This window comes from Mus caroli, chromosome 5 (genome assembly GCF_900094665.2).
Source record: "Mus caroli chromosome 5, CAROLI_EIJ_v1.1, whole genome shotgun sequence".
NCBI lineage: Eukaryota > Metazoa > Chordata > Mammalia > Rodentia > Muridae > Mus > Mus caroli.
In genome coordinates, this window is record NC_034574.1 from 46,410,624 (window position 1) to 46,424,848 (window position 14,225).

General features: G+C 46.4%; 1 protein-coding gene across 2 annotated transcripts in view; it reads right to left on the bottom strand.

Moving 5' to 3' along the window:
• Ccdc149 (coiled-coil domain containing 149) overlaps positions 1 to 13,950 on the bottom strand; it is a 95,336-nt gene extending 81,386 nt beyond the window's left edge. For both annotated transcript variants that reach the window (XM_021163107.2, XM_029477845.1), the window contains exon 1: positions 13,734 to 13,950. In XM_021163107.2, coding sequence (XP_021018766.1) covers positions 13,734 to 13,781 — 48 coding nt within the window. In that variant the 5' untranslated portion in view covers positions 13,782 to 13,950. The remainder of the gene's footprint in view (positions 1 to 13,733) is intronic.
• Positions 13,951 to 14,225: the final 275 nt, after the last annotated feature.

A 14,225-nucleotide genomic window follows, 5' to 3' on the forward strand; every position in this document is an offset into this window, starting at 1 on the left:
GGGCTGGTGAGATGGCTCAGTGGGTAAGAGCACCCGACTGCTCTTCCGAAGGTCCAGAGTTCAAATCCCAGCAACCACATGGTGGCTCACAGCCATCTGTAACAAGACCTGGCACCCTCTTCTGGAGTGTCTGAAGACAGCTACAGTGTACTTACATATAATAAATAAATAAATCTTAAAAAAAAAAAAGTAAGAACTGCCTTAAATGGCAGCAGAGTTTGGGCCAAAGTGAGAGCCAATAAGGAGTTGTGGAGGCTCTCTGAGCAAGGGAAAGTTATGGTCAGAATTCTTATGAGTACTTGAGCTGGCAGTCATAGCTGAAATAGAAAAGGTGGAAGGGACTTGGATACAGGAAGGCTGACCACGTGTCTAAAACAGTCCTGGAAGGAGGTCACTGCTACTTCTCTGTGAACAAGCACCATGCACTAAGCACTAAACTTGACTTCGCTCAGCAATGCAGGAAGCCAGAGTGGTTAGCAGATGTACTCAAGACCAGAAGGGGGTTAGAGTGGAGTGGGGCAGAAGAGGGTGGGCCTGTGATGAGATCATGCTTGGGGACAATGAAGGGGGCGTGAGGCTGGAGGTTAAGAGGCTCTTAGAAGAGATCCAGACTAGACGTTGCCTGGAATCGACAGCAGACAGCAAGCACACTGCAAGATCTGGAAGAGCTGTAAAGGAAGAAAGAAAAGGTTACAGGCTGACCCCAGCATGCATATCAGGCTGGAGCCAATTAGAAAGCAAATTGAAGCTGGCTAAAAAAAGGGGAGCCCCCCACCCTACCCAACCACCTCCAATATTGCCTTCCTCATGGATTTACAGATGGCAGAGCAAGCAGGCACGTCAATCTGTGCCCTGTCAGCATGCATTTTCAATGGCATCGTGTTGACAGCTGCAGCTGACACATCACCTCCGTTTGCAGAGGCATCCCTGATGCCCTGGGGAAAGAGTTTTCCTACAACCTGACAACGGTAAGTGCTCTCGAAGGGAGTGGGGGCTTGAAAACACATTTTTATACACCCTTTCACTGGGTTTTCGTTTCTGAGAGGTACCAGGCAGGTACATTCTTCCTCTTTATAAAAGTCCAGAGAAAAGAATTTGTCCAAGACATGAGGAGATTTACCCAAGTCCAGGGAGCAACCAAGCGGCAGACCATGAGGACTTAGGTGAGCGTAACCATCTGAAATAGGAAACTGGCCAGGATGGTGGGTAGGCACTAGGGCCATTTGGACAGAGAACGGATGGAAGGCAGACTCAGATGGCCTGAAAGTACATGTAAGCAAGGCTCAGACACAGGAACAGATGGGCTCCTGTGTCTGTCTAGCCCTTGTCCCTGTCAGCCTTTGTCTCCCTCAGCCATGCCTGGCAGACAAATCATCTCCAAGGCAGTTTCTTCTGCTCAGTTGACAGATCACTCCCCTCTGTCATTCACTTCCAGAGTGAAGGCTACACTCACCATCCTGGTACCTTCTCTACCATCACCAGCCACCAGGGCACTTGAAGTCTGAGTGTCTCCACCTAAAGCCAGATGAACTGAGATCTCACCAACAAAGCCTTCTTCTGCTTGCTTACAGGTTCACAGGGTTAGTCCATTATCATCATGGCAGGTGGCATGGCAGCATGCAGGTAGGTGCTGGAGCAGTAGCTGAGCACTATATCCTGATCCACAGACACACACACACACACACACACACACACACACACACAAAGAGACTGAGTTTGACATGAGCTTTTGAAACTTCAAAGCCCACTCCTAGTAACACACTCCCTCCAACAAGGCCACACCTCTTAATCCTTTGCAAATAGTGCCAACCCCTGGCAGAGGCATTCAAATAAATGAACCCATGGGAGCAATTCTTATTCAAACCACCACAGGCAGGATGATCTTTTCAGCCTAATGTGAAGAACCAAGAAGGGCTCTGACCAGGGAGAACACAAGAGCCTTACCCCTGTGAGATCAGTCTGTAAGGAGGAGGGAGTCGGGATGTATGCAGAATCTATTTGGCTGTACCAGCCAATTTATGAAAGCAAGTATCAGAAAATGGGGGACCACTGAAGGTTTCCAAGTAAGATAAGATTAATAAAACCTACTTCTCATTTTGTTTTTAAAGAAACTTAGCTGGTGATTTGTATAGAATATAGACTGGATTGAAGAAGATCTGATATCCAAGCAAAATTCGGATGTTTATTGCAATAAAATAGATAACAAATAGTAGATTAAATGAGGTGACATGAAATAGGAAAAATCAACCAAACGTGTTGATCAGCCATTCATTACCATGACAAAATGCCGGACATAAACAACTTAAAAGGAAAAAAAGTTTTTCGTTTCAATGTAAGGTTGACTGGGCCCATTACTTTCAGGCCTATGTCCAGGCAGAAGCATCATGTGGCTCACCTCATAGCAGCAAGGAAACAGAGGAGAAAGAGGAAATTTCTGGGGCCAGGCACTGCCTTCCAATACATCCCTCAAACTGTTGACTTCCTCCAAGGGAGCCCCTCTTCTTAGTTTTCATCATTTGTCAATAACACATCAAGTTATAAATCTATCCATACATGCATTCATTCATTCATGCATGCATTCCTTCCTTCATTCATTCATTAGATCAGAACCTTCATGATCCAACCTCCTCTCTATGATGCAGTCCACCAGCTGGGGAATCAAACTTTTGACACATGAGTCTTGGGTAAGGGACACTTCTTATCCAAACCATTATAGTTTATGTTCCCTGGGAACCATTTAGATCCAACATGTGGGGCCATTTCGGCTGAGCCCCACCCACCCACCCCAGAATAGGAGCAGACCCTTTACTAGGCCAAGCATTGGCCATGAGGCATCCAGAGTGGCACTGTGTAGTGATTTCTTCCAAACTGAAACATCCCTTCCTAGAGAGAAGTAGGAAGCTGAGGAAAATTCACACGGCTTGGAGGACCTCAGAAAGTTTACAAGACCTCCAAAGTCTCGAGATCTCAGAAAATGGCAAAGCTCAAGAGGTTCCTGTATGCAGTTATGTAAGCAGTGAGCAGTTGCTAGGGAAGAGAAAACTCTTGAGTGGAGCTGCTTGCAAGACGGACAGGGAACCGGATGGGTAGGAAGCTTTATCAGTTGTCATCATGCTGGGTAAAACAGCTGATTTGAAGTTACCCACACTCCCATAAATAACCCCAGTATACTCATTGTATCACCAAGCTAGAGTAGAATCTTTTCCCTAGTCTATCAACAGTGCCCTATGTAGGTGAACAGAGTCATTCAACAGGCCCAGTTTGGTGTGATTGACGGGAAAGAGGCCGTGCGTAAGAAGCATCATTTACTCTGGTCATTTTCATTCAGAGACTAGCCACAGTCCTCTTCCAGTCTTCAGCCAGGGTATTTTATTTAGTGTGAAACTCAGTTAATTTCTCAACATAATAGGAGTAAGAAGTTGTCAAATTTAGAAGTACATATGTGAATTTCTCCACATAGGAGAGAACATGAATCCTATTAGTTAAAAATAGCAGATGCACTCAATCCCCCCTCTCCACGTGCTAATTTTAATAAACTTACTCTGAAATTAGCCTGCCACTACAAAGATAGCTGCTCATCAGAAGCATTCCCAGTGAGCTCTCTGCTCTCCTCACAAGAGTTCAAGCACTCCCAGCAAGCTGAACAATGCAGAGTTCAAAATAGAACACATGCTCTCTCCTTACCAAGCTCTTTTGCCCCTACCTCCTGCCAGTCCCAGTGCCACCAAGTTCAAGCTACCTATCAAGGCCATCATTCCACTCCACTGCCCCATCCAGCTTGCTGTGACTCCTGCAGGGGTCCCCCTACGGAATATTTCTCATTGCCATTGTGTTCAGTGCCCACTAATTCTATATTTCCTTTGACCATTGATGCGGTCATATAGTCTATACTTATGACTATACCTCCCCACAATAGACAAGTCTAGTACACAGTGTAAGATTACAGATTAAAGACTTTGAGTTACTTATTACCTAGAAATTCAAAGCTTTGGGGGTCCAGTAGAGAGATAGAGAAATTCAGAAGAGTTAGGACTCACTGTTATACAAATTATATTGGTAAATTGCTGTGTTCTGCTCAAACTCACTGAGAAGCTAAGGCTAGAAAAAGGTACACAGACACACAGACACACACACACACACACACACACACACACACTTTAGACCCAAGCATGTTTATATCAAGTGTGTTCTGAAACCCTCTGTCCTAGGTCAGACTTGCCCAAACCTCTATAGAAAAAGGATGTCATTAAGAAGCTAAAATATCATGTGCTTGCAAACAGCTAGAAAGTAAAACTATCTCCAAGTGTGGTTACCAGTCTCTATCCCATAGTATAAAATGGCCTGCTGTTCAGCTGTGGAAAGCTCATCTCTGGGGAGGATGAAGAGGACCTGAGACTCTTGATTGGGAATTCCAGCCGACTGCCCCAGCTCCCCCAGTCCACCCTCGTAGCTGTTTAATGACGTCATCTCCTCTGCTTCTATTTGATCTTTCACTTGGAGGCCTGATGGGACACTGCTTGGCCTGGGACTCTGGAGGGTGAACTGCATCTGAGTGCCTCAGTGAGATTTGCCCGTTTTATTTTCTGCTGCATATTCGTAAGATCCATACTTGATGGTGTCCCCCGTGTTTATTCTCTCAGCTGTACGACTCCAGTTGAGTCTGCTAATGGTGTAAACTCCTGACTTAATATTTCACTGTCTATCTGTAACTTCTCTCTAGCTGCTAATTGCTATTCGTTCTTTTACTTACTCTATACTTAATGAAGTCACTCATTCAAAACCAGAGCTCTCTGGCTATCGTAGCCCTTTCTCTAGACCACATAAAACAACTGAGAGGAGTGCTGTTGGCAGACAAGATCAGATCAGTGGTAGCTCACCCTCACCTGTCTCTCCCTGACTCCTAGGAGTTACTACATTGTTTACACCTTCCCACTGCCTGGCACTGTGCCCTGCAGATGATTGAAGCTCTGTGACACGTGGGTTCAGTGGAAACAAACCTACCCTAAGCCCTTTTCATCAGCTTGGACTCTAGCTGAACAAGCATTTGGTGCCTCTGCTCTGGCTACATCAGAGCATTTGTTGCTACCTCATGTACCACTGATCTGCCCTGTCTATCTCTCTACAGTGCATGCTATCTCCCAACCAAGTAGTTCCTGCCCCTTCTTGGAATGCTTCCTCTCAGAGGAAACACCAGCTCAGGCCCATCTCTGCTCATCTTAGTCTTTGCCCTCTTTAACTAAAAACAGTGGTTCATGATCCCTCTGGGGGTCATATGACCTTTTCATAGGGGTCACCTAAGACCATTAGAAAACACGGATATTACATTCACAACAGTAGCAAAATTAGTTATGAAGTAGCAACGAAAATAATTCTGTGGTTGGGAGTTCACCACAACATGAGGAACTGTATAAAAGGGTTGCAGCCTTAGGAAGGCTGAGAACCACTGAGCTAGAGGGAAGGGACCCGGTTCATATTCTACTTCCTCTATGTCTGCTCCTCTGCCCAGCTTATGTATTATTATTGTGCATGGTCCTTTTATTAAACAAAAAATATCAGCTAATGGGAGTGAATATATCAAGAGATTAACAGGATAGGCTGTCTTCCCTTGTCACCTCCATTTCCTGTACTCACTGCCCTGATTCTCCCTGCGTATTTCTGTCTCATTTTAAGAGGCCAGACATTTTGCCTTTCTGTCCCAGAGAAGGGAAGCCCAGCAAAACCCAGGGATAGCCATTTCCATTTTGAATGTCTTGCCTTCATGATGTCATATAGCATAAATGGCTTCCCAGTAGCTCCCTCTACCAAGATCTCCCAGAGATAAGAAAGAATATCCTATGTTAAGGGTAGGGCAGAATCAAGCTGCAAAGGAGGACTTGGTCCTTGGTCTCTTAGAAAGGATGCTGAGCTTGATGAGAGAGAGCGTGAGGGATAGGGAGGGAATATGCACGGCTCCTTCAGATACAAACCTGTTGAGTTGAAGAACTACAAAGATACAGAGTACAGCTGCCAATCGCAGTGGCTGAATATCCGCTGCCTCCTCTTTAAAATAAATATATGCACTGTCATATTTTCATGTAATTTGCATAGGTAAAAACCACCTTTCTAAAATCTGAAGTTCTATAAACTTATAGCCACCCCCATAATCGAGATAAAGGATTTTTCCATCAAACTAGAAAGTTCCCCCCAAGTTCCGCTTTCACATCACTATAAAGCTCTGGCAAACCACAAGAGTTTTCTATCTCTTTACTTTTGGCTATTCAAAGATTTCTTTATTCTTTGGTCTCAGTAATATCCATCACTGGGTGGATATTCATGCCCCAACTATCAACTGCACACACTAAACAAATGTGGGGTTTTATATATCAAAGAAACCTTAATAAAACTGTGTTTAGAGACTATATGAAGGGCTAGAGAGATGGCTCCGTGGATATGAGCACTTGCTGCACACACATGAGGGCCTGGTTTCAAATCCTCACTGTCCACATAAATAAGTAGCTGTTGGTGTGGCACATGCTTGTAACCCCAGCACTAATCTCAGCACAAGTGGGGAGAAGTCAGGAAGAGCTCTGTGGCTTGTTAGCTACCAGCCTAGTTCTAGGAAGAGTGAGAGCCCCTGTCTTAGAAGAATGTGGCAGATAGAGACAGAGTAAGACATTGAGTATCCACTACTGGCCTCTGTGCATGCACAGGTACACACACACCGAGACACACACACACTCAGACACCCACATGCATTCACTAGCACACAATGACATAGACAGACAGACATTCAGACACACTCACATCACACACACATACACTGACACAGAGACACTGACATAAACAGATAGACACACACTCATATCATACACACATACACTAACACAGAGACATTGACATAGACACACACACACTCATATCACACATACATACACTAACACAAAGACACTGACATAGACAGACACACACTCACATCACACATACATACACTGACACACAGACACTGACATAGACAGACACACACACATACACACTCACATCACACACACATACACTGACACACAGACACTGACATAGACAGACACACACACTAACACACAGACACTGACATAGACAGACAGACAGACACACTGCTTTCAGAAGTGACTACCAAGGTCTATTCCTTCCAGCAGTGGAGAATTCTGCTGGCTCCGCATCCTGCTAGTTCTTTATTAGTTTATTTGCTGTTTTCCATTCTAACAGGAGTGTTGTCGTCTCTCCCTGTGGTTCCAATTTCCATTTCCCTAGTGACTGATGATGCTGAACAGCTGTGCAGGTGCTTACTTGCCATCCCTATCTTTTCTTCAGAGCAGCATCTACTTAACTTTGCCCATTTGGAAAATTAAATTGCTTATTTTCTTATTTAGTCATAAGAATCGTTTATATATTCTGGATATGAGATATGTATTCTGCTCATACTATCTCCCAACCCATGGCTTGTTTTGCATTCATCAAGCAAGTCTTTCATAGGCAAGTAACTTCTAATCTTTATAAAATTCAGCTTAATCTACCTCTTTCTTTAATGACTTTTTCTTTCCATGTTCATAGATACTCTCTCTCTCTCTCTCTACCCTTTAGTAGGATCCTTCAAATACAAGTTGGGTATATCTAGCTAAAGATTATATTTTCTTTCTATCCTTTCAGTCAATATTGGTCATATGACAGCATTCCAAGCAATGGCTTGTGACCAGAAGTGATACAGAAAGCTCTCCATCCCTCCTTCAGACAAGAAAAGCCCCTGCTCTGGACTACCCCTGCCCTCTCCCTCCTACCCTTCCTATGGGCTAGGATATATAGCAGCATCTGGGTTCAACCACCCAGCTGATGGCCATGCCCTAAATTATAGTAGAGCAACAATATGGAAGGAGCCTGGGTTCTGAATGATCCACAGTGCAGAGTGTAGGCCCACCTGGACTGCAGCAGTGTACCAGGAAAGGCACATGGATGTCTATCTTGTTTAAAATAGTACATTTAGAGAGTGGGTAACTTGGATTTTAACAGATATACCCATTTTTCTTAGAAAGTGAAGTTCTTTAGACCCAAGTTTTACCTTCATCAAAGCTGGGGTCCTATAGCTTATGCTCATTTGTGCACATTCACCTGCCAAGCACAAGGTTCAGTACAAGCAGGCATTAGTGTGTTTTTATCTTCACAATACCTAAGGTAGCCAAGCACGGTGATGCAACCACTAATCCCAGCCCTCAGGAAGCAGAGTGGATCTCTATGAGTTTAAGATCAGCCTGGTACACATACAGAGTTCCAGAATAAACTCCAAAAACAGATGAGCATTTTTACTGTCCTCTCAAGGATTAGGGAAAGAAACAAGGAGGCTCACAGGAGCTGCATGGCAGCTCTTATTTGCTTTGCTTAGTCTCCCAGTTTTATTTGGGGATCTTTTTTATCCCTGTTCTCAGTCTATGGAGCCTTAACAGATTCATGTGCACAAATCCAGGCCTAAAACCATCAGATCACCACATTGCTAAGCAATCCCTATAGGAAAAGAGAGTGACCTCCAAAGGGGTTTGGCAGCCAGGCACAATGGCTCCTGTCTATAATCCCTACACTGCGGGGAAGGAAGAGGATCACCATGAGCTCAAGGTGGGGGGGAAGGAAGGAAGGAAGGAAGGAAGGAAGGAAGGAAGGAAGGAAGGGAGGGAGGGAGGGAGGGAGGGAGGAGACAGAGACAGAGACAGAAAGAGATAGACAGAGGAAATTAAAGGTGTTTGTAGTGTCCTATGATTTTATGGGACATTAGACAGGTGATTTCACTTTCTCTCTGGACTTGAACTTGATGGGATGAGAATACAGAAAATAAGCAGACCCAAATATGGGGGGGGGTAGAATTCCTTTGTGTGCCAAATCCAGAAATGCAAAAAGAAGCACACCCAGTCACAGTCACTGGACCTGTTAGGTAGGGCTTACCATAACACTACCATACACCAAATGTGGCAAACCAAAAGCAACCAACTCTCTCCTAGTCCTGGAGGATAGAAATCCAAACCAAAGTGTCAACAGATCTGTGTTCATTTGAAGTAAAGTTCCACTGCTGCCTTGACTAGCTTGCAGTGGCAGCTAACAAGCCTTGGTATTCCTTCACTGGATGCTAACTCCAAATTCTGCTTAGGTCACGAGTTGGCCATCTTTCTCCCTTGTCTTCAAGAGTCTGTGCAGTAAGAACACATCCTGACTTTCTCACGTTTCCACAGACACTACTTTAGAATAAAGTCACACTGATAGGTATAGAGGGGCACAGTTGACATATACTCTGAGCCACCATTTACTGTGTAGAATCAGTTGATAAAATGACTTCTAAGTTTTAGCCATTTTAGCTCAAGGTTTTGATCATTTGCACCAAGCAACAGGTAGAGCCAATGCTTGTCCTTAAGCATCTTAATATCTGTTCGCATTTCATCTAGGCTCCACCTCCACAATTACCTGGCAACAGCCAGGTGTGACTGACATACGATAAAGGGGGCTGCTTGCCCTCCCCCCTCTTGCTCTTGCTCCCTTACCCTCTTCCCTCCCTCTCCCCTTCCCCCGCTTCTCTCTCTACATGCTCATGGCTGGCCTCTCCCCCCACCCCTCTCTGCCTTTCTGTCAACTCCCATCCTCATGAATAAAGTCTATTCTATAGTATACCATTGTATGGCTGGCACCTCAGCAGGGAAGGGATGCCTCAGAATGAGCCCACAGAGGCACCCCTTTCCCCCACATCATGTGACACCTCCACCAAACATAACCCTTCTTCTTCCTTTCTTTTTATAAAACACAACAATGTCTTCAGAGTCTAAGTCAACACTAAAACTAAAAGCTGGGTCTTTGGATTAACTGACCACACATGAACTCCACACTGGCTTTGAGTTTTTCAAAACCAAAGAGCTGTGACTTGGAGCTGAGATAGAGGGTTAACTGTCTTTTGTCTGCCTTACAGTCAATGTATACAACATGCCCAAATGAACCAACCAAATTCCAGTCAGTGATTAGGCTAAGAGACAACTGTCAACTTGACTGCATTGAGAATCACTGAGAAGGTTGGTGGGGACACTGCCATGGGTATATCTGTTTGGGCATTTCCAGGAAGAATAATGGAAGGGAAAAGACCCACCCTGAATCTGGGCAGAACCATGCCATACCATGGGCCTAGACTAATGAATGAGGAAACAGGGGAGAAAGCCAGCGAGGGAACTGAACTCGCTGCTCTGTTTCACCACATCTTCCCTGACCTGATGGACTGAACTGTCTGAATGCATGCACCAGAATAAACCCTTCTTCCTTAAGTTATCTTTGTGGAGTTAACTGGCCACAGAGACAGAAAAGTAATTAATACAAGTCACAGATTATGTGTGTGGCTGCTTTTATGATTTCTCTAAGGCTGATCGCTCACCATGTGTGGCAACGAGATGCCATTTGCACCTCCTCAGGCATTGAATGTCACACTCAGAGCATTTACAGCAGGGCTGTCACCACTGGTTACCCTAAAAATGGGGAAATGGCCTGATCTCTGTAGGCTCATTTTAAATGAAAACCATGTCTGAACCAGTAGAGGAAACCAACTGAAAGACAGCCAGGGCTCCAGGCAGGAAGGGAAATGGTGTAGAGACCCAGGTGGGACTGAAATCCAGACTTTCTGCAGAAAGAGGTGCTATTCCTTTGCAAAGCTCATTTGGCCCTGGTACAAGTTGCTTCCTCTAGGTGCCCAAATCTCTTGGTAATGCTGCCAGCCATGGTTCATTGCATTCAACTTGGACAGATACCAGTCCACACACAGAGAGCCCCACTAGCTAGAAAAGTGGATAGGTACTTTTCTGGGCAGCTGGAATTTCAAGAAAGGCAGACTAGGGGGGGAATCTCTCAGCACATACTTCTCATCGCTTTCCAGCAGCAGGTGGATTTGTTCCCCATGGCTGATGTGTCAAATGAACACCAAGTAGGACTTAAAAGACTAAACACGTATTCCCTTGGTCAGGGAAAGCAGATGCCCAGAGTCAGTGTGCCAGTGGACACTCCTTGACTTGTGCGGCACTACTCTAATCTCTGGTAGTGTTCATAAGCTTTTTCTCTGCGTGTCTGTCTTCCTATAGCCTTCTCCCCATGTCTCGGTGTCTCTCTTTCTCCTTTCTGTAAAAAAGACACTAGACATTAGATTAAGGGCCCACCCTAAATGTAGGATGATCTCATTGCAAGATCCTCAACTTCACAATATCTAGAAAGACCCCACTTCCAAAGAAAACATATGACTAGTTACTAGGAGCTAAACTTCAGTCATATCTGTGGGTGTTTGGGAAGGAAAATTCCATTCACTATAAATAAATTGAAGACCCAAAAATCTGTCCTTTCATAAGCATCCAGAATGACTCCGATCTTCAGGCCTTGTTTTGAGAAAGCTGATCCATTTGCTTCAGATCCAAAGATGGATTAAATATGGCCCCCTGCCTTGGAAGGCTTACCATTTGATGAGAGATGTAGACAAATCATATGAAGCACTGCCTCATACTGCCAAGCAAGGTCCCAGGACCAGGCAGACCAGGGTTCAAGTCACTTACAGCAGTGAGGCTTAGAGCATGCTCCTTGGCCTTCACGAGCCCTGATTCCCATCCTGTTTGTGAGGTGATTCCTATATAAATTGTTTTTGAATGAGGAAAATATGGCTTTCTGTACAAAAACTGACATGAAGGGCACAAGACAAGAGACGGACATTCGGACCTAAGGCAGAAAGCAAATTCTGCTCCTGCTCACAGTGTAGGGGCCTTTGATATACAGCTATGAAACAACGAATTCCATTATTTTGTAGCATGTAGCCCATGATAGCTAGGAATGTCTGCAAAATTATGAACCTGAGGCATGAATTTTTTATACATGTTTATAGCACAATTGCATGTTTCTTATATGTTATGACATCAACAAGACTTTGGGATAGATGGGACAACTTTTAAAAGACCCATTTCAGGATCTGTGGGCTTACTTAGCCAACTTTTATCCATTATCTTCTGTATATGGAGCTCAAATTATAGGCTTTGGAGAGCCAATTAAAAAACAGTCTAGCTAGAATCCCACTACCATGCAACGTGGTCAGTCCAAATAAACACCTGGCACTGGGCGGCACCCTGAAGGGACACCTGGTACAATTTAGCTTTGATTGCAGTCCCTTTCTCAAGATGTTTTCATTGTTTATTGAGTGGCTTTCTTCCCAGTAAACATCATGTGTTTTCTGAAGGCAGGAGGTGCTGAAGTGTCCCCTGAGTCGGTGACCACTGCATTCTAAGAGCAGAATAGTGTAACTTCTTGTTTATTGTTTATTTGTTTGGAGGGAGAGAGGGTCTTAGGCAGAGCTTTGAACTCACTATGTAGCAGAGGATGGCTTTGGTTGGACTCCTGATCCTCCTGCCTCTACCTCTACCAAGTGCTGGGACCACAGGCGTGTATCCCCATGGCCAAGTAGTGTGCTTGATTTGGAATGACCATTCTCAACATAGATCTACCTGAACAAGAATACCGTATCTTCTAAGTCAGAGCCCACTACTGGACTTCCATGGAGAACCCACCCCCACCTTCATCATCTTTTACCCACCCCCACCTTCATCATCTTTTACCCACCCCCACCTTCATCATCTTTTACCCACCCCCACCTTCATCATCTTTTACCCACCCCCACCTTNACCCACCCCCACCTTCATCATCTTTTACCCACCCCCACCTTCATCATCTTTTACCCACCCCCACCTTCATCATCTTTTACTGCTATAGATGATTCTGGATGGGCCCAGAGATGAGATTCCCAGTGGATATATTCCTTGACACAAAGCCTGATAGAGAAGATAACCTGACAGAGAAGATAGAGATGGGCCATGGGCTGAGACATAATCCTTTCCAGTGCTAGACCAATGTTTGAAGGAACTAAACTAAGTGGCTCTAAGTGGTGGAGTTCATGACTCTACACACACTGGGTGTTAAGTGGCTAGATAATGGAGGAGCCTTCCATACAGGTGAGGGAGGTGAATTGGTAGCTTGCTAGGGGAAGGAAGACATCAGGATCCCTCTCACCTGGAGAAGCTAGCGGCCCGACCTGAGCCAACCAACTGGGTGGATCAGAGAGAAGGCAGCCTAAGAGTCTGAAAGCTTCCTTCTGGCCCGTTCACAGGGGAGGGCATGGAGTTGTCCATATCCACAGGTCACATCACCTCTGTACCTGTCTCATTTTCCTTTGAGAAGTGAATGGCTTCACTACCTCACAGCACATAGTAGGTGCGGGAAACAGGAGCTCAGAGAATGGAGTAAGTGAACGCATGAACCAACCATTGCAAGGATGCCAAACTCTTTCACTTAAGCCGCTGCTCCTAGTCATTGCACCTGCCCAGTTGTTACCCAAGGGCCCGGATGGTCCCTCAGGCGTCACCTTTTCAGCATCGGGAATCATCCAATCGCTTGCCTCCATAACAGTGGTGACTAGGCAGGCAGGTGGGGCTTGGCTCTTTCCCCTCCCGGATCCCAGGGCTTCTCAGCCTCTCCAATCCTAGGCCAAACACTGGCGAGCGAAAGGCCCCTCCCCAAAGCCTGGCACCAGATGGTGCGGGCGACAGCGGCGCCCCCGCAGGCCCGAACGTGCGGGGTGGACCATGCACCTGCAGGTCCTGCCGCGGCCACCTGCTACCCGGGCTCACACGGCTTGGGGACCCGCTGCAGCGGCTCCGGAGGCCGACCCGGAGCCCCGGCCTCACCTCGCTCACCAGCCCCTGCCAGTCGCTCTCGGTCCGATCGCCGTCCATGTCCCTTCCTGCGTGCGCGGGCGGGCTGCACAGCCGCCTCCCTTCTCCTCCTCCTGCTCCTGTCGCCGCCGCCGCCACCCCGGCCCCGAGCAGCCCAGAGAGGGCCAGGCACCTCCGAGCCTCCGCGCCGCCGCCTCCCGCGGCCGCCCGCGCCGCTGCCTCCACGTCAGCCTCCGCGGAGGAAGGGGAGGAGGAGCCGGGCCCCAACCACTGCCCTACAGTGGCTCGGGGCCAGTGCCAGCCGCGGCACCCCGGGGACCCCAGGCCACCAGCTGTGTCTCCTAGGGAAGGGAGCCTGCGTGTGAACCATCACATAACCCCAGACTCGAGCTTTCCCAGGCCTGTGGTGAGGGAGGGAGGCTGGCGAACAGGTGGGTGTCACCCCCAGGTCGAGAAGCCAAACTCCTCCATCCAGCCATCCCCTGCCAAGTCAGGCCTCTACCA